Genomic DNA, 20,277 nt, shown 5'->3' with positions numbered 1-20,277 from the left:
ATTATTATTCCGACGAACGTTTTGTCTGTCAGTAGGTTATTATATTGCTATAAATATGATTTTTTTTTGTAAAGTTAATCCAATCTACGCCATCCCTTTTAAAGGTGGCTTTTATAATATAATTCCATTATGGACACTCGAATTTCTTCCATCAACTAGGTGAAAAGTTCTAGGTCTTGCACAGAGATAGCGTTGCAATCAATTTCACTTGAACGCATTAGGAGGAAGTCGTGTAATCGTACAGATTTTAAAATTTTGACTTTTCACCGGAAATATCCGCTTTTGAGTCCGAAAAAGTGGTTTATTACTTTCCTCTCTTTGTGCGAGTATCCGGTAGAACTCAAAATGCTAAAAATTGCCGAGTTTAAAATGTTTATATTTAGTTTAGGTTGCGAACAGAGGAGGTTGCCACAATGTGGTTTTTAGTCAAAACGATCTACCGGAAGTAGCAGTTTACCAAATAGTTTTTTTGGGGGGCGGAGGGGAATTTACTCAAAAAAAACGGTTCCAACGGATTTCCTTTTAAAGTAAATGCGCTAAAAAAGCACAGTTTCCCGGGGGAAATTTGATTAAGGACACCCACTGGAATTAGGCGTGGTCAGGTGGCTTTCCTCAAGGGGTTTTATCTTGAACATCATCCTTAGAAGTGCCCCCAGATCTACGAGTACCCAATTAGCTTCACTAGGCAAGAGCCGTTTTTGAGTAAAACTATTGCAGCGTGCTCTGTTGGCTCTTAAGCTATCACGTTTTAATTTCCGGTAATTTTCCATGAACGAGTAAAAAAAAAAAAATAGTAGGTAAGTTGTGAATGGCAGAAATTTACCACATTTACTAATTTTCATTTTTGTTTCTCCAGATGTAGATGGAGTAGAAGAAGCCGGTCAAGCTGGATTGCCCACAGATGATGGCCACCCTGCACTGGGAGAAATTATCTCCAGCAGAATTCCAGCAGTTACAAGATCTTGCTGCCTGTAAGTTGATTACTATACTAATTTAGTCGTATTTAAGCAGAGCATTACTAAAGGGACTGGTAACAACTTTTTGTGATCGTTAAAGTCGAACCAGTGTGGTACACTTGCATGCTACAATTTGCGTCAGTTTCCGGCACAAACTCCTGCATTCTGTTGGAGTCATTTCCCCCCTCCCCAACCAAAAAAAAGCTAAGAAAAGTATAAAGTGCCTCTAAAGTTCCCAGTTACGTGTAATGTACGGTCCTACCTTTTTGCTGTTCTGTTCACGGGGCGGTTGAAAGTATTGTTTGAATTTCCATCTCTTCATCATAGTTAAAGAATTAACTTTTTAGTTTAAACAGTAGCGTTTAAGCTTAAAACGGCCGTTTTAGAAATTTCTTGGAATTATTGTATTCAAAAACCCAGAAGCTTTAAAAAAAACAAAACAAAATTGAATCCTAATGGATTCTGTAGAAATAGGAATAAACGTAAATAAATGGTCTCCCATATTTGAATAAATAGTTGGAATGTGTTCCGAGACAGATAATATGGGAGCTAGTTTGCGCCTGCGTACTTCCACACAAAGCGGAGCAATAGGAAAAACTCTTTTCCAGCTGGCTATAAAAGTTTTCCAAATTCAGATCTGATTTCCTTTTTTCTCTATTTATAATAAATAAAAATGAATAAATAAACACCATTTACATAACAGGAAATGGCGCTGAAGTGACAAAGAAAGTTTATCTTCTTCTATATGAATGTCCAACTGAATGGGCCTTACTGCGCTGTCGTATTTATTATTTATTCAATACCATTTTTTATGTATTCACTTATTTATTCCAATTCACGCTTCTTCTCCCTCATAATGGCTTTTATTAGGGAATATAACCATGGCAACCTACTTATTTTGGTGAAAGGATGTATCGTGATCGTGTTTCTGCCGGAAGTAATCGTTTTGTGGACACCTGGATCTAAAAACTAAAAAAAAAAAAACAGAAAGTTAAAATTTGATATTTAGCTTAGGTACCAGCAGAGGATGCCAAGCTTTAGTCCAAATTCGTCATCCGGAAGTAACCTCTAAATTGCCATTACTGCTTATTGTACGGTCTTACTTCCTGTATAATATTAATAAGAATTAAATATATAACTACAATTCCAGGTGAACGGAAGTGCCTGTTTACCGAGTAGAATTTTTCCCAATTCTCTTACAAATGGCTGTTACCATTTCCTTTAAACTATATACAGTGATTACAAACACAAGAATCTACACGATTTACCGGAAACTTTTATCTCGATTGTGGATACATCTGTGTGTGTAGTTCGAGAAAGTGTTCAAACTTTGGAGGACAAATAGTTCGAGAAAGTGTTCAAACTTTGGAGGACAAGTAGTTCGAGAAAGTGTTCAAACTTTGAAGGACAAATAGTTCGAGAAAGTGTTCAAACTTTGGAGGACAAGTAGTTCGAGAAAGTGTTCAAACTTTGGAGGACAAATAGTTCGAGAAAGTGTTCAAACTTTGGAGGACAATTGTTCGAGAAAGTGTTCAGAAATTCGAGGGTTTATTGCGTATTTCTTTAGCGCGCACTCTATATTCCGATCATAAAATTAAGCTAAAATTTCCTGTCACCACCACTTCCTTTACCTTAAGAAGGTATACTCCACCATTTACCACCTTACTTCCTCTGTGAAGACTTCCAGTAACAGTAGTATTGTCTAAGATTTCCATTTAAATGGTACTTAAAGAAGGGATGTTGCTACTATTATTTAGACAGGATAGAGTGTGCCCTCGGTGTTCAGGGAGTACGGGTGTCAAGTGAAAAACATGTCTGCCGCCTCCAAGTACTCCCCGGCGGTGACATCCATTCTCCAGAGCACTCTAGAAGATTCTCTTGTTAGCCATAAATAGTGCAAGGATCATGCTTTTCTCCTGCTTCTTCTTCTTCTGCAGCCGCCCGTTATCTCTGTAAGAGTAAGCAGCAAGACTGGGGGGGCATGAAATCCAAGACTCTATTACTTTCTTCTGACCAGTCTTGGAGAAGAACCTGCCTGAGTTAGAAACCTTGTGAATTGTAAGGGCAAGTCGTGCGAGTGGTCTGGGTCTAGGTGAGATCTTTTAGGTCTACCATGTGCCAATGGGGTTGATAGCCTAGGCACAGATTGAGTGTGTGACAAATGTTGGCCCTGTTACCGTAGCTCGGCCATTGTGCAAGATCCAAGTTAGTAGGGAATAAACCAGACCTTACCTTGGCCAGTGTTTTAAGGTGATAAACCAGGCCCTCTACAGTTCACAGTCGTAGGTAAAGTTTGGCTCCCTTCGCGCCGTCCTGCCAACTCTGTAAATGCTTATGTTATTAAAACATCAACTCTACTACAGAGTTGTGAAATTACATTGTACTGATTCGCTCGAAATTCCCTTAGAAGAAACAGTTTTTTAGCGATTTTTGTTTACTAAAACGTTTAATTTTTAAATCGACTGCTTTTTAATTACAAACTGTAACTTTCAACAAAAATTTAATGACGTAATATTCATTACATGAAAAAACATGCGAGAGTTCACAGCTGATTTTTGTTTGAGTTTTTATTAGATTATAATACTTACAAAACATAGCTGGCAACACTGATTTTAATGATATATTATGTACTAAGTAAGGGGGGCTACACCCCTGTTGGGAAATGTAGTTTTGCATGGTTGGTAATGCTGGTAAAACATTGAGTGCAGAAAGTGTAGGTTATATAACCTTCTCGTTGTAACTCATCTGCATGTTTAATGCAGACCCCCCACTCCACCCGCCCCGACTACGTGTTTAACATACTCACACTTTGAGCATATGTCTTGGCAAAGGTACTTTTTCATTTCTTTTATTCATACACTTTGAATCTGTTAACCCTAGAATCTTAGTCGGCGCACCCTGTGACAGAAAACTGGTGTTTTGTCTGCCCAGCAGCTCTAAATTGCGACATATGTTTTAATAAATAGTCTGCCTCTGCCACCCCTCAAAAAAAAGAAAATGTTCTACCAAGAGAAACCTATTTTTTCATGCTCCAGCAGGAAATAACCTCGTCTAATATTTACAAGGAAGTTACCAGCCATTTTCTATAGGGAAATTATGGTGAGTATTCCATTTTTAAGTTCTGGAAAATTGTTTTTCCTTTCGTTTTTCCAACACAGAAGGAAAGTTTATTGGCAGGAAATATCCATTTCAGGCCCTAAGGCTGGACACATAGTGGAGCGGCGATGATAGCGAAGAGCAAATCGGCGAAATCAAACACAAGTTAACATATGGGACCGCGCATAGTCGGGAGCAAAGCGAAGATAGAGCAACGCTATCTACAGAGAGGGTTTGTTTTCGCCGCTTTGCTCGCCGCTCCACTATGTTTCCAGCCTTAGGGTCTTTGAAAAGAAAGATACTCAGAAGACGCATATTTGGCCCAGTTTTGTGTACACGGCACATGGCGAGTTAGGAAGGACAGAAAGTACTTGATGAACTCATGGGGCATGAGAATATTATTTAGGTTTGTCAAGTCGAAAGAAGAATAAGTTGGGCTTGGGCATACAGAGAGATTATATCAGAGCGGCTGATGACAAGATAAATAATGAAGCAGGAGTTTGAAGCAGGAAAAAGATGAAGAGAGCGTCCCAGAACGAACTGCTTGAGAGACGTGGAGCAGGACTTGGAGTGACTGCATGGAGGTCAAAGGCGGTAGATCCGGGATAACAGGAGGCCAAAGTTCATATCGAACTGTAGCGCCGGATAAGAAAGAAGAAGAAGAATTTCCTGTCTAAAGAAGAAAGAGTAATCACAGATACGCGAATTCCTCTCATTACCCAGATTCCCCCAGATCCGAAAATGTAGATTTCCTTCAAACTTTCTATCTTTACTAAATATCGTACAATTAGTTAAGGGAAGTATTGCGATCAGATCGAAATACCGATTTCAAGTTTCGGCTACCACCACCAAATCTATCGACGGCAATGGCTCCAGCCAGCTGTAGTCCTTCGGCGCTCATCCCCGCGGCTTTCTTATTTATCAAGATATAACGAAAGTGATATGCAGAAGAATCATACAATTGTAATCATTGAAAGGTTAGGATAGGCTTTCCTGTAAGATTACATTTCAGCGCAATGTACGTTTTTTTTTGTCCAGATTGGTCCGTCTTGAAGTGCCACATTTCTCAAAAGATTTTTTTTGAAACTTTGTAGATTGATCTCCCAACTTTTACTGGATTATGTGCATTATTCCCCAAAATTTTGATTAAGGGGGATGGGATAGGTTTTCTTTTAATGGGATAAAAATTAAATATAAACTCAAATGTTTGGAGATTGAGGACCATTTGTGGAAGCAGAAGTGAGAGAAACTGGGGGTGAATGTTCACACCAGGTCGTGCTCCTAGAAAGTACTTTTGCGAAGCCGAGGATCTCAGCACTCGCGCTCCAGGTAAATCCAAATTCGGAAGTGGAGCACGAAAGCCATGCAAGGCTACCAGGAGGAGAGAAGGTAAGTCAGTGGAGCTTGTATTCCCCAAAGAGCGTACTTGATTAACTACTCTAAACTGACAAGTTCTGAATTTCCTGATAAACTCCAATGAACGCTCGACGAATACTCGGCTGGTTCCGCCGCAGTACTAGGATATTAACTTGGGCACTAGTTAACAACCAGCCAGCCAGCAGCAACCACGATGGAGAAGTTTGTCAGTTCAGAGTTCACTTGAATTAACGACATAAGGGAGGTAGATTAAACTATACACAGTTGCGGAGAGTTGGCATCCAGAGAAGAGAAAGAGAAAGAGAGAGATTAAACCCTTTGGATCTATTGTAAACACCACAGTTCGTGAAAACCCACTGGGTATGTTTACTGAAGGGACAGTGGATGATCCCATTATCCACATCTGAGAACCCAACTATTGTGTAAACTCTTTTGCGGCCATAGTTTGCAGCAACCGTCTTCTCTAGATTCTGCCAAGCTTCAAAGAGGCTGTGGTTGTTTCAGCCCTTCAGGCGGTCAGTCTATGAACTTAGACCTTAGTTAGTGCCTCCGAGGCGTGTCCATCCATGGAAACTGAAGTTTCTATTCTACCTATTTCTCTAAACGGAAGTTAGGCTTTTGCTTTAAGCTCTGCTGATTTGTAAAAGGAGTTTTTTTTGCTATTTAAAATGGAAATACCCATTTTTAGGTAATTTGATTAGTTTGCACAAATTTGTTTGTCTGTCGGACTGCTTATGATTACGGAAGTCAATTTCCTTTTAGTGAAAATATTAGTTTAAAAAAAAAAAAAAACGTAATGACGCAAACTGCGGTAAGAGGAAGTCATGTGAGTATGCACATCATATTTTTGGTGAACAGGAAATGTAACACTCCCACCTGGTGGAAGAATTACCATCATTTTGTTTAACTTATTTTTGTAAAATTTTGCAAAAAAAAAACCGCACAAGTTAATGGAGTAAAAAAAATTTTACACATGAGCTAAAGTAATATCCACATAATAAGTGCAACGAGCTTTGGTCTTAAAAAATTAAGAGAGCTTTACAACAACGAGACTCAAACTAGGGAACTGTTTCTTACAAGTTCACGCTCATAACCATTACACCTTACTTAACATCTCAAGTAAATCTGTTAAAAAAAACAACATACATTATCTTTTAATGTATGCATGATGTTAGGGTTTTTCTTTTTTTTTTTTTAAATATAATAATGAATAATCATGACGTTCCATATTGTTCCAGATTCCAGTAAAAGTGTGCAATCAGTGTTGGATGAATTCCATGGAACGGGACCGCTGTCCAAGTATAGTCCAGACGAGGTATGCCTTAAATTATACTCAAAAAAAAAAAAGGAAACTAATTTTCTTTGTCAGTCTGTTCACATTCCGCTTATTCTTACGAAAAAATAAAAATAAATAAAAGATTTTTTTTACACGATATTTTTAGTCTGTCTGTTCGCATCTACCGGAATTCAAAAATGGATAAAAAAACTGGGAAGTTCAAATTTTAATATTTCCGGCTTAGATGCCATTAGAAATTGTCATAATAAAGTTTTAGTCAAGTTTTCCGGCAAACCGGAAGTTTTTAATCAATTTTTTGAAGAATTTTCTCAAAAATGGTTCCAACAACTTCCTTTAAATACGGTACACTTTACAAATATGGTGGCCAACTTTTTTTCCCCCAAGAAAATTCTATTTAGGGGCTGGTTAGGTTTTACTCTAATGTGCTATTTATGTGTATTGTATTACCTTACCAACTACAGTCGTCTCTCGATAAATCGAAATCCAAGGGACTACAAGAAAAATTCGAATTATCCAGACTTCGAATTATCAAGAAGTTTGAATTATCAAAAGGAAAGAAAAAAAAATTCGAATTATTAAGAGTTTTTATTATGTATATAATATTATGTATGCACATACATACATTGAAAATACGTATAAGCTTATCTAAATTTTAGACATATATAGCCTCAAGTAAAAAAGTGAAAATAATGAAAACGACAAACCGCTTTGCACTCATTGTGACAAACTAAGAAAGAGAATTGGAAAGTTAAACTGGGCAGGAAAGGAGGGAAACATTACGCAGGAAATGAATAATAAGCGGAAAATGAGAAATAAACATTACTAGGGAAAATTCGAATTATAAAGAGATTGAAACGGCCTCGTTCGAATTATTGAGCCTTCTCTCCCCCTGTTGTTAAGGGAAAAGGATTTTGAGTTATCGAGCGTATCGAAATATACTGCATTTTTTCGATTTACCGAAGTTAACAGCTGTAGAGTTTGAATTATCGAAAAATTCGAATTATCGAGAGTCGACTGTACATAATTTTATTTAAAAAAAATTCATGTGGAACTAAATTTTTTAAATTTGCATAAAATCAGCTGGCCCGGGGAGGGGCACTTTACTGTGTAGATTTTTCAGTATTTATAAGTTGTATTCGGTAATATCCTTGGGTAATTGTCGATCTTTTTCACCATAAACAAAATCTTTCCAAAATATCCTTCGATCAAAGACATCACGATTTATCGAAAGTGTGATAAATATAATAAAAAAAAAGAAATTTTGTTTTCCCCTTTTCGCAGTGGTATGAAGGTCAACACTGTTTTAGTATACGTACGACATTTATAACTAATGATGTTATTTTAACCAAACTGAAAGGCACTGCTGCTCTCTGTCGGCTATTTTTAGAACGCACTACTGGAATAAATAAGTCCCAATGTCCTGGGTATGATTAATGTTTCGGGATATATTTATTATTTAGGGCGTAAAAAAAAAAAAAAATGGAAACCTTTTTCAAAGTTACGTTTAGAATAGCCCATATTAGCATAGGTTATGTGGGCAGTAGCTTCGAGTGTGTGTGGGAAGGGATCAAGCCCTACGCAATCCAAAGACCCTTTTTAGGACCAAATAAAGACTAGCTCCTGTTCCAAGTGTAAAAGAAAACAACATTATAAGCCAGTCTCAGAAAATTAATTCAGGACGGATTTATCTTGAACCATCTAAGACAGCGTTTCCCAAAGTGTGGGTCGCGACCCGGCACCGGGTCGCAGAAAAATTCAGCTGGGTCGTGGCAAAAATTGTAAAAACACAAAATATCTAAAACATTTTGCACTAAATTTAATATTTTTCGAAACTTTTCCAAGTATTGCAGGTGGCAACCCTTTACCACCGTTTCCTACCGGACCGTTTAAATTTGGATGCTCTGATTGGCTGATTTTGATTCGTCATTCAGTGCCTTCTGTCGATATTGAAAAGGAAGAAATGCTTAATCTTAGTGAACAAGAAGTTGATAATTTAATTGAAATTTCATGCGACACCGATCTTAAAGAAAGTGTTCGAAACTGTACCACTAATTAATTTTTGGTTGCGCTGTCAAAAGGAATATCCAAGCGTAAGCGAAAAAGCGATACAATTTTTAATGCCTTTTGTTACCACTTATACGTGTGCAACTGCGTTCTCAGCCTTGGTGTACTTAAAAAATAAGTATCGAAACAGACTGGATGTCGAACCTAATTTGAGAATAAAATTAACATCATTAAGTCCTAATTTGAAATTACTATGTGATGAAAAACAACATCATCCTTCGCACTAAGGTCAAAATATGTAAAACAAAATTTACTTTAAGTTTTAAATGAAGATAATGGATTGTCTTTAATTACTTATGTTTTTGTTATAAAATTATTTTGCAATTTTTGTGAATGAAATAAAACAAACAAATAACTTGAATTTTGATTTTTATTAAAAAAATAAAATTTGTTTTGTAAATAAATGTTTTTTTATAAGGGGGGTCGCGAAAAAATTTAAAATCTCGTACAGGGCCGCGGTCAAAAAAGTTTGGGAAACGCTGATCTAAGATATTAATAGCGGTGAAAGATTTTTGATAAGACTGAGGGATAATGAAGTAGACTTTCCTAGGCAATTTGGGAGAGCAACACAAATAAAATAACAAAATATAGGAAAGGGGAGGGTGGGGGACTCAGAATACCTTCACTTAAAAAGAACAAATATATTTATATATTTACAATTTGGTAAAAGAACAAAGAAAATGCCATAAGGTCTAATACTTCTTAATAATTACTTCTTACAACTTACAGTTCAGAACCCCATAACCAGACATTTAGCTAACATCAGCACGTGCTTGGCCTTCAATGCTCTACAATTAAAACACTGTTGGGAATGACACAGAAAGACAATGGCCATAAAATTTCAATAATACAGTCTGATATAGAACTCTTGGCAGGGAGAGATACGTCGGCGTTGGCGGGGCCACATGGCTGGACTTGGCTGCAAAGTGTCGTAAAAAAGGTGACACAGGCTATGGATCCTATGAGAAGCCCCAAGGGCAACTGGTTCGAACTCCCAGGCACAAGCTGGAGCCCCCCACTCCTTCCTCTTCACCAGTTCTGCCAACTGGGCAATGATGCGCTATTAGCACCAACAGTAAAATTCTAGACCGGGGGCCGCCGCACATACTTTCGAGGATCGAACAAGCGGTCTGTACAAAACCGGCTAAAGCAGCGTTTCCCAACCTGTGGTACACGAGTTGCTGGTTGGTGGTTCACGAAAAATAATCAATAATGGCGGACATAAAAAAATTAAATCATAGAAATATCATAGATACGGTTTTTTTCCCCCATTTCATAAAATTTATTTTAATTAATAATATTACACAGTAAAGTAGTTAATATGAACAACTAATAAGGTTAGTCTGTCTCAAGATATACGAGAAAATATAAATAGCACATTTATCAAGGATTAAAATTGTCTTTCATGGAGTATTTTCCCAAAACTCCGAAAACACAAATGATAATTAAAGTTCAAAAACCCCTTCTATAAAAAAAAATTTAGGAAAAGCTACATCATTATCAATAAAAGATAAAGAAAATTTAATAGAATTATCATGTGACAGAACTTAAATGATAACTGATGTAAAGATCTGCTTTAAGAGACTGGATTGTAATGAGTAAGCTCTATCCAAGCTACATTAAATTTAATTTAAAAAAGTTTTAAAACTAAGATCTTACACTTTACAAAGTTTATAAAATGAACATGAACTTGGAACTCCTTTGTAACAGATACATTGGTATCTCTATACAAATAAAGATGATAATAATAGTAATAATAATACATAGGAGGGGAAGGGATTAGCTATGCGGTTAGCGTACTGGACTCCCACGCGGAGGTCCCGGGTTCGAATCCAGCTGCTGACCCTTAGATTTTCTCTTCCTAGGAGCTTCTTACGGCTCACTGTCCGGTGATGGGCAGTGTTGTCTGTAACGAGAGAACACTGTCCGGAGGCCCTGCAGTGCACTGAGAAAAGCTCCGGGCGCCAATAACCTTAGATGTTGATACGCCTTAAATCATTAAAATAATAATAATAAAATAACACACTCGGGAATAACAAATTTCTCGAAATACAATCATTTTTACGAAGTGGTACAATTTAGCATGATGTACTACCAAAGTGGTACGGTGAGCCCAAAAAAGATTGGGAAACGCTGGGCTAAAGGAATCTATGATTTCTAGAATATATCTCCCACCAAACTGGAAAAAAATTTAAGCCTAATTAAGAGTAAACAAGTATGAAAAGCTTGCCAACAACGTACAGTATGGGAAATTTGAAAAAAGGTAAAATGGGGAATTGTTATACGATAGTTTCGTGTCAGTGTTGCCATTTTTTTTTGTGTGTGTACGCACTTTTGTTGTCCATGTCATCACCAACCCACGAAAGCTAAATTTGTTTGTGTTACTACATGTTACCAAAGTTATTCAATAACATTAACAAGATCCTCTTAACAAAACAAAAGGGGAATTTTCGAGCGCGCCCCCTCCACTTATTAACAACAAAAAAAAAACAAAATACGTTGTTGAAATCGTGAAGTGGCAAGCCTGATGCTTTTATATTCAAGTTTATAGTAAATCTTTTGAAGAGGAGGTGTCGTTTCTAAGTGGTACGTACGATACAGGTGAGGCTTTGAACGGTGTTTGGTGACGCGGACATTCCAAAAGCCAGAGCTTATTTCTTTCCTTCTTCCTCTGCCTGTGAGTGTAATCTGATCAGGTTATTTACTATAACAGCGCCAAAAACAAAAAAACCTTCTTCACCGTTGTTGGAGTAGTAGTAAAGTGCTACTCGAACCGTGTAAAATAACTTTGCCAAAATTTAGCTTTACTCGAAACCATTTGAACAAAAGAGCCTCCCAACAACTTGCTTAGAACAAAAAACAAAGAATCTGGTACACACTCTCATGACCTTTATTCCTAGTTTCAAAAAAGAACCAACTTAACGACTGTTCTTCAAACTATGAACATTTTGAGTCCATAATTCTTATCACATTAGCGCGGGAATCTCCCAATTCCTTTTCAGAAGTCCTTAATTTAAATTACCGGGAAACAGGTTCCAATTTATTAAAGGTTCATGTTTTTTTGCAATCACTTTAAAATAAGATCAAAGAAATCGTTTGTGGGAAGACCAAAAGTAAGCACTTAGCAAGCGTACGAATCAGCTGGTCTAGTGAGAGACGGAAAGAGATTAAGTCTAACTGACGACTCAACATCTGATGATGGATGAAGCTCCGAAATTTCTATTCATAAATGACCTAAAATTGATCAAGAAGTCAGAGAAACAGCTGGTGAGCTGGGGAAAATATATACGTGCGACGCAACTGATTGGTATAAATTAGATTCTAGAATTCCAAGATAAAATTGAAGGATCGTGCAATGAGATGAGAGATCTTGTATACGGTTACCATGACAACGCAATGCCTAAAGCTACCTTCCTCCTACATTTCCTGCTGTCTATAATCATATATTTATTTCCGTTTATCAATTGTATAGGGAAGCCGTAGTAGGGTTTCCTATAAAATATGCTTTGTGTTTGACCCAAAACACATCTGGGTCAAATACAGTGACTGTCCGGTTTAATGAAGTTTATGAACAATGAGTACTCTCCTAGATCAGATCTCCTGGATTATAAAAGCGAGAGGTGTATCTTGATTATAGATTTCTTTAGAGATGATAAAGGTGCCCGCTGTTCTTTGTGCGATATGTCCTTGCCAGAGAATACTTATCATTTTCTCGCTGAATATCCTGCACTTAAAGAGTTTCGCATTCGCTTTTTTGAAAAGGAGAGTCTCACAAATGAGCAGCTAATAACAAATCTAAATGTTTATCGCAAATGGAAACTAATTATAAATTTTTGTAAATACGCTTGGAATTTCCGTCGGAATTACCTAATTCAATCAGAAAATAAATAATGGTATAATGCAATGTATTCTGTAATATTTAAGTAATTTTAAATTATAATCAAAGTTTAAAGCAATATTTGAGATGTTTAAGAATATTATTGTAGGCAACAATCCCACGGATGGTCTTTTGGACCCAGTGTACGTCTTTTATTTAATGTTCAAGAATGAAATTACTTTTGTATTTATTGCTTTTTTCTAAAAATAAAAAGCTTTATTATTTTTTTTTTTTTTTGGGCGCATCAACAGCTGAGGTTATTAGCGCCCGGAGCTTTTTCCAGTGCACTGCCGGCCTCCGGACAGTGTTCTCTCGTTACAGACAACACTGTCCATCACCGAACAGTGAGCTATAAGAAGCTCCTAGGAAGAGAAAATCTAAGGGTCAGCTGCTGGATTCGAACCCGGGACCTCCGCGTGGGAGTCCAGTATGCTAACCTCATAGCCAATCCCTTCCCATATTACTATTATTATTATTACAGTGACTGTCACTCAATATACTTAATCATACCGTGGTCCTGATTGTCCTGATGACTGGTGCGCGGTGAACTACTGAGCGCTATCTGCGGAAGATTTATCCTCTAGTTATGGTGGGGGGGTCTCTGAAAATCGGAGGATCTGTTTACGGGAAAAATCTGCAAAAAAAAAACTGAACAAGGAATCGGTAAAGTGGTACTTCCGTTAGCCGTTTTAGACTAAAACTTTATTGCGGTACCTTAGCGACAGTAAACTTCCGGGTTTCTTGAGGAAAGCAGGAAAAATCATTCACATGCAGACCAATTTTTTTCGTCATTTTCGGACAAATATAAAAATGAAAAATTTACACCTTTTCTTAGTAGTAGAGTAAGACAGTAGTACGAGGGTCGTTTGAAAAGTCCGTGCAAAGTCAGAGAGATAGCACTACTGGCGCGTATCGAGGTTATGTTTAGTTAGTAGCATCTCTTGGAAGAACACACACCAAGTTTCAGCCAGATCGGTCTATTTCTTTGTGTTTGGCATTCGTTTGAATCGAGGAAGTCGAGTGATTTTCAAAAAATGGACGAAAAAGAATTTCGTGTGTTGATTAAACACTACTTTATGAAAGGCAAAACTCCTCAGGAGACTAAAGAGAAGCTTGATAAACATTATGGTGACTCTGCACCTTCGATTAGAACAGTTTATAAGTGGTTTCAAAATTTTCGGAGTGGCCATATGGGCATAAGTGACGCTGAACGTTCTGGACGCCCTGTTGAGGTTACTACTCCCAGAGTTGGGCACTGATTAAAAAAAAAATTAAATTCTAAATTTAATTGATTAAATTTTTTAATTGATTAAATTTATTTTTAATTTTAATCAGAATTTAATCGGCGAATTTAATCGTAATTTTAATCATATGACAATTTTTTTTTTTTTTTTTTTTTTTTTTTGGCGCATCAACAGCTGAGGTTATTAGCACCCGGAGCTTTTTCCAGTGCACTGCCGGCCTCCGGACAGTGTTCTCTCGTTACAGACAACACTGTCCATCACCGGACAGTGAGCTGTAAGAAGCTCCTAGGAAGAGAAAATCTAAGGGTCAGCTGCTGGATTCGAACCCGGGACCTCCGCGTGGGAGTCCAGTATGCTAACCTCTTAGCTAATCCCTTCCCTCACATGACAATTATTTAATCAATTAAATTTCAGATTTAATCGTTAATCAAACTAATTTAATCATCCACTTTTATGGCTTTTCAACCAATGGTTCGAAACACGTTTTGGCGAGGCCCTTTTTCTAAGCGTCTTCAATAAATACTTTTCCGTTAATTTTTGTAGACTTGGACTTCTTCACGAGTCTCTAGACCAGTGGTTCTTAACCTTTTCATAGACGCGGAACACAATTATACGTATATCTATATATATTTTTCTCGCGGAAAACTAACATCAAACAAAGTATATAAGAGAACAAAATTTCATACGAATACGTGGTTCACGGTGGGAGATATAGAACGGCCATAATTTTACAGAATTTCATGACCCAAAAAATTTTCAACCCTTTATATCTTCTACATTTTTAGATCTGTGCACAAAATAACTATAGTTTATAACTGAGAAAAACAAAGTGTATAAGAGAACAAAATTCCATATCAATACGTATTCACAGTGGAAGATATAGAACTGCCATAATTTTACAGAATTTCATGACCCAAAAAATTTTCAACCCTTTATATCTTCTAACTTTTTAGATCTGTGCACAAAATGACTATAGTTTATAATTGAGAAAAACAAAGTGTACAAGAGAAAAAAATTCCATATCAATTCGTGGCTCACAGTGGAAGATATAGAACGGCCATAATTGTACAGAATTTCATGACCCAAAAAATTTTCAACCTTTTATATCTTCTACCTTTTTAGATCTGTGCACAAAATGACTATAGTTTATAATTGAGAAAAACAAAGTGTACAAGAGAACAAAATTCCATATCAATACGTGGTTCACAGTGGAAGATATACAACGGCCATAAATGTACAGAATTTCATGACCCAAAAAATTTTCAACCCTTTATATCTTCTACTTTTTTAGATCTGTGCACAAAATAACTATAGTTTATAATTGAGAAAAACAAAGTGTACAAGAGAACAAAATTTCATACGAATACGTGGTTCACGGTGGGAGATATAGAACGGCCATAATTTTGCAGAATTTCATGACCCAAAAAATTTTAAACCCTTTATATCTTCTACCTTTTTAGATCTGTGCACAAAATAACTATAGTTTATTACTGAGAAAAACAAAGTGTATAAGAGAATAAAATTCCTTATCAATACGTGGTTCACAGTGGGAGATATAGAACGGCCATAATTTTACAGAATTTCATGACCCACAAAATTTTCAACCCTTTATATCTTCTATATTTATAGATCTGTGCACAAAATAACTATAGTTTATAATTGAGAACAACAAAGTGTATAAGAGAACAAAATTTCATACGAATACGTGGTTCACGGTGGGAGATATAGAACGGCCATAATTGTACAGAATTTCATGACCCAAAACTTTTTCAACCCTTTATATCTTCTACATTTTTAGATCTGTGCACAAAATAACTATAGTTTATAACTGAGAAAAACAAAGTGTACAAGGGAACAAAATTTCATACGAATACGTGGTTCACAGTGGGAGATGTAGAACGGCCATAATTTTACAGAATTTCATGACCCACAAAATTTTCAACCCTTTATATCTTCTATATTTATAGATCTGTGCACAAAATAACTATAGTTTATAATTGAGAACAACAAAGTGTATAAGAGAACAAAATTTCATACGAATACGTGGTTCACGGTGGGAGATATAGAACGGCCATAATTGTACAGAATTTCATGACCCAAAACTTTTTCAACCTTTTATATTTTCTACCTTTTTAGATCTGTGCACAAAATGACTATAGTTTATAATTGAGAAAAACAAAGTGTACAAGAGAACAAAATTCCATATCAATGCGTGGTTCACAGTGGAAGATATACAACGGCCATAAATGTACAGAATTTCATGCCCCAAAAAATTTTCAACCCTTTATATCTTCTATATTTTTAGATCTGTGCACAAAATAACTATAGTTTATAATTGAGAAAAACAAAGTGTACAAGAGAATAAAATTTCATAGGAATACGTGGTTTACAGTGGGAGATATAGAACGGTCATAATTTTACAGAATTTCATGACCCAAAAAATTTTCAACCCTTTATATCTTCTACATTTATAGATCTGTGCACAAAATAACTATAGTTTATAATTGAGAAAAACAAAGTGTACAAGAGAACAAAATTTCATACGAATACGTGGTTCACGGTGGGAGATATAGGACGGCCATAATTTTGCAGAATTTCATGACCCAAAAAATTTTAAACCCTTTATATCTTCTACCTTTTTAGATCTGTGCACAAAATAACTATAGTTTATTACTGAGAAAAACAAAGTGTATAAGAGAATAAAATTCCATATCAATACGTGGTTCACAGTGGGAGATATAGAACGGCCATAATTTTACAGAATTTCATGACCCACAAAATTTTCAACCCTTTATATCTTCTATATTTATAGATCTGTGCACAAAATAACTATAGTTTATAATTGAGAACAACAAAGTGTATATAAGAGAACAAAATTTCATACGAATACGTGGTTCACGGTGGGAGATATAGAACGGCCATAATTGTACAGAATTTCATGACCCAAAACTTTTTCAACCCTTTATATCTTCTACATTTTTAGATCTGTGCACAAAATAACTATAGTTTATAACTGAGAAAAACAAAGTGTATAAGAGAACAAAATTCCATATCAATACGTGGTTCACAGTGGAAGATATAGAACGGCCATAATTGTACAGAATTTCATGACCCAAAAAATTTTCAACCTTTTATATTTTCTACCTTTTTAGATCTGTGCACAAAATGACTATAGTTTATAATTGAGAAAAACAAAGTGTACAAGAGAACAAAATTCCATATCAATGCGTGGTTCACAGTGGAAGATATACAACGGCAATAATTGTACAGAATTTCATGACCCAAAAAATTTTCAACCCTTTATATGTTCTATATTTCTAGATCTGTGCACAAAATAACTATAGTTTATAATTGAGAAAAACAAAGTGTACAAGAGAATAAAATTTCATAGGAATACGTGGTTTACAGTGGGAGATATAGAACGGTCATAATTTTACAGAATTTCATGACCCAAAAAATTTTCAACCCTTTATATCTATTACCTTTTTAGATCTGTGCACAATATAACTATAGTTTATAATTGAGAAAAACAAAGTGTACAAGAGAACAAAATTCCATACCAATATGTGGTTCACAGTGAGAGATATAGAACGGCCATAATTTTACAAAATTTCATGACCCAAAAAATGGTCAACCCTTTATATCTTCTACCTTTTTAGATCTGTGCACAAAATAACTATAGTTTATAATTGAGAAAAACAAATGGTATAAGAGAAAAAAAAATTACATACTAATACGTGGTTCACAGTGGGAGATATAGAACGGCCATAATTTTACAGAATTTCATGACCCAAAAATTTTTTAACCCTTTATATCTTCTACATTTATAGATCTGTGCACAAAATAACTATAGTTTATAATTGAGAAAAACAAAGTGTACAAGAGAACAAAATTCCATATCAATACGTGGTTCACAGTGGAAGATATACAACGGCCATAAATGTACAGAATTTCATGCCCCAAAAAATTTTCAACCCTTTATATCTTCTATATTTTTAGATCTGTGCACAAAATAACTATAGTTTATAATTGAGAAAAACAAAGTGTACAAGAGAATAAAATTTCATAGGAATACGTGGTTTACAGTGGGAGATATAGAACGGTCATAATATTACAGAATTTCATGACCCAAAAAATTTTCAACCCTTTATATCTTCTACATTTATAGATCTGTGCACAAAATAACTATAGTTTATAATTGAGAAAAACAAAGTGTACAAGAGAACAAAATTTCATCCGAATACGTGGTTCACGGTGGGAGATATAGAACGGCCATAATTTTGCAGAATTTCATGACCCAAAAAATTTTAAACCCTTTATATCTTCTACCTTTTTAGATCTGTGCACAAAATAACTATAGTTTATTACTGAGAAAAACAAAGTGTATAAGAGAATAAAATTCCATATCAATACGTGGTTCACAGTGGGAGATATAGAACGGCCATAATTTTACAGAATTTCATGACCCACAAAATTTTCAACCCTTTATATCTTCTATATTTATAGATCTGTGCACAAAATAACTATAGTTTATAATTGAGAACAACAAAGTGTATAAGAGAACAAAATTTCATACGAATACGTGGTTCACGGTGGGAGATATAGAACGGCCATAATTGTACAGAATTTCATGACCCAAAACTTTTTCAACCCTTTATATCTTCTACATTTTTAGATCTGTGCACAAAATAACTATAGTTTATAACTGAGAAAAACAAAGTGTATAAGAGAACAAAATTCCATATCAATACGTGGTTCACAGTGGAAGATATAGAACGGCCATAATTGTACAGAATTTCATGACCCAAAAAATTTTCAACCTTTTATATTTTCTACCTTTTTAGATCTGTGCACAAAATGACTATAGTTTATAATTGAGAAAAACAAAGTGTACAAGAGAACAAAATTCCATATCAATGCGTGGTTCACAGTGGAAGATATACAACGGCCATAATTGTACAGAATTTCATGACCCAAAAAATTTTCAACCCTTTATATGTTCTATATTTCTAGATCTGTGCACAAAATAACTATAGTTTATAATTGAGAAAAACAAAGTGTACAAGAGAATAAAATTTCATAGGAATACGTGGTTTACAGTGGGAGATATAGAACGGTCATAATTTTACAGAATTTCATGACCCAAAAAATTTTCAACCCTTTATATCTTCTACATTTATAGATCTGTGCACAAAATAACTATAGTTTATAATTGAGAAAAACAAAGTGTACAAGAGAACAAAATTTCATACGAATACGTGGTTTACAGTGGGAGATATAGAACGGTCATAATTTTACAGAATTTCATGACCCAAAAAATTTTCAACCCTTTATATCTATTACCTTTTTAGATCTGTGCACAATATAACTATAGTTTATAATTGAGAAAAACAAAGTGTACAAGAGAACAAAATTCCATACCAATATGTGGTTCACAGTGAGAGATATAGAACGGCCGTAATTTTACAAAATTTCATGACCCAAAAAATGGTCAACCCTTTATATCTTCTACCTTTTTAGATCTGTGCACAAAATAACTATAGTTTATAATTGAGAAAAACAAATGGTATAAGAGAAAAAAAAATTACATACTAATACGTGGTTCACAGTGGGAGATATAGAACGGCCATAATTTTACAGAATTTCATGACCCAAAAATTTTTTAACCCTTTATATCTTCTACATTTATAGATCTGTGCACAAAATAACTATAGTTTATAATTGAGAAAAACAAAGTGTACAAGGGAACAAAATTTCATTCGAATACGTGGTTCACAGTGGGAGATGTAGAACGGCCATAATTTTACAGAATTTCATGACCCAAAAAATTTTCAACCCTTTATATCTTCTATATTTATAGATCTGTGCACAAAATAACTATAGTTTATAATTGAGAAAAACAAAGTGTACAAGAGAATAAAATTCCATATCAATACGTGGTTCACAGTGGGAGATATAGAACGGCCATAATTTTCAGAATTTCATGACCCAAAAAATTTTCAACCCTTTATATCTTCTACATTTATAGATCTGTGCACAAAATAACTATAGTTTATAATTGAGAAAAACAAAGTGTACAAGAGAACAAAATTTCATACGAATACGTGGTTCACGGTGGGAGATGTAGAACGGCCATAATTTTACAGAATTTCATGACCCAAAAAATTTTCAACCCTTTATATCTTCTATATTTATAGATCTGTGCACAAAATAACTATACTTTATATTTGAGAAAAACAAAGTGTACAAGAGAACAAAATTTCATACGAATACGTGGTTCACGGTGGGAGATATAGAACGGCCATAATTTTACAGAATTTCATGACCCAAAAAAATTTCAACCCTTTATATCTTCTACATTTATAG

The 20,277-nt window shown here is 35.3% G+C and overlaps 1 protein-coding gene across 4 annotated transcripts in view; it reads left to right on the top strand.

Moving 5' to 3' along the window:
• Positions 1–20,277, top strand: part of Dgk (diacyl glycerol kinase 1) — a 129,584-nt gene that overhangs the window by 53,450 nt on the left and 55,857 nt on the right. For all 4 annotated transcript variants that reach the window (XM_074116381.1, XM_074116379.1, XM_074116380.1 and 1 more), the window contains exons 3-4: positions 857–971; positions 6,668–6,744. In XM_074116381.1, coding sequence (XP_073972482.1) covers positions 902–971; positions 6,668–6,744 — 147 coding nt within the window. In that variant the 5' untranslated portion in view covers positions 857–901. The remainder of the gene's footprint in view (positions 1–856; positions 972–6,667; positions 6,745–20,277) is intronic.

The sequence above is a fragment of the Rhodnius prolixus genome, unplaced genomic scaffold, assembly GCF_049639745.1.
Source record: "Rhodnius prolixus isolate KJV_2025 unplaced genomic scaffold, Rpr scaffold_13, whole genome shotgun sequence".
In the NCBI taxonomy this organism is placed as follows: domain Eukaryota; kingdom Metazoa; phylum Arthropoda; class Insecta; order Hemiptera; family Reduviidae; genus Rhodnius; species Rhodnius prolixus.
This window is presented reverse-complemented; position numbering and strand designations above follow the sequence as displayed.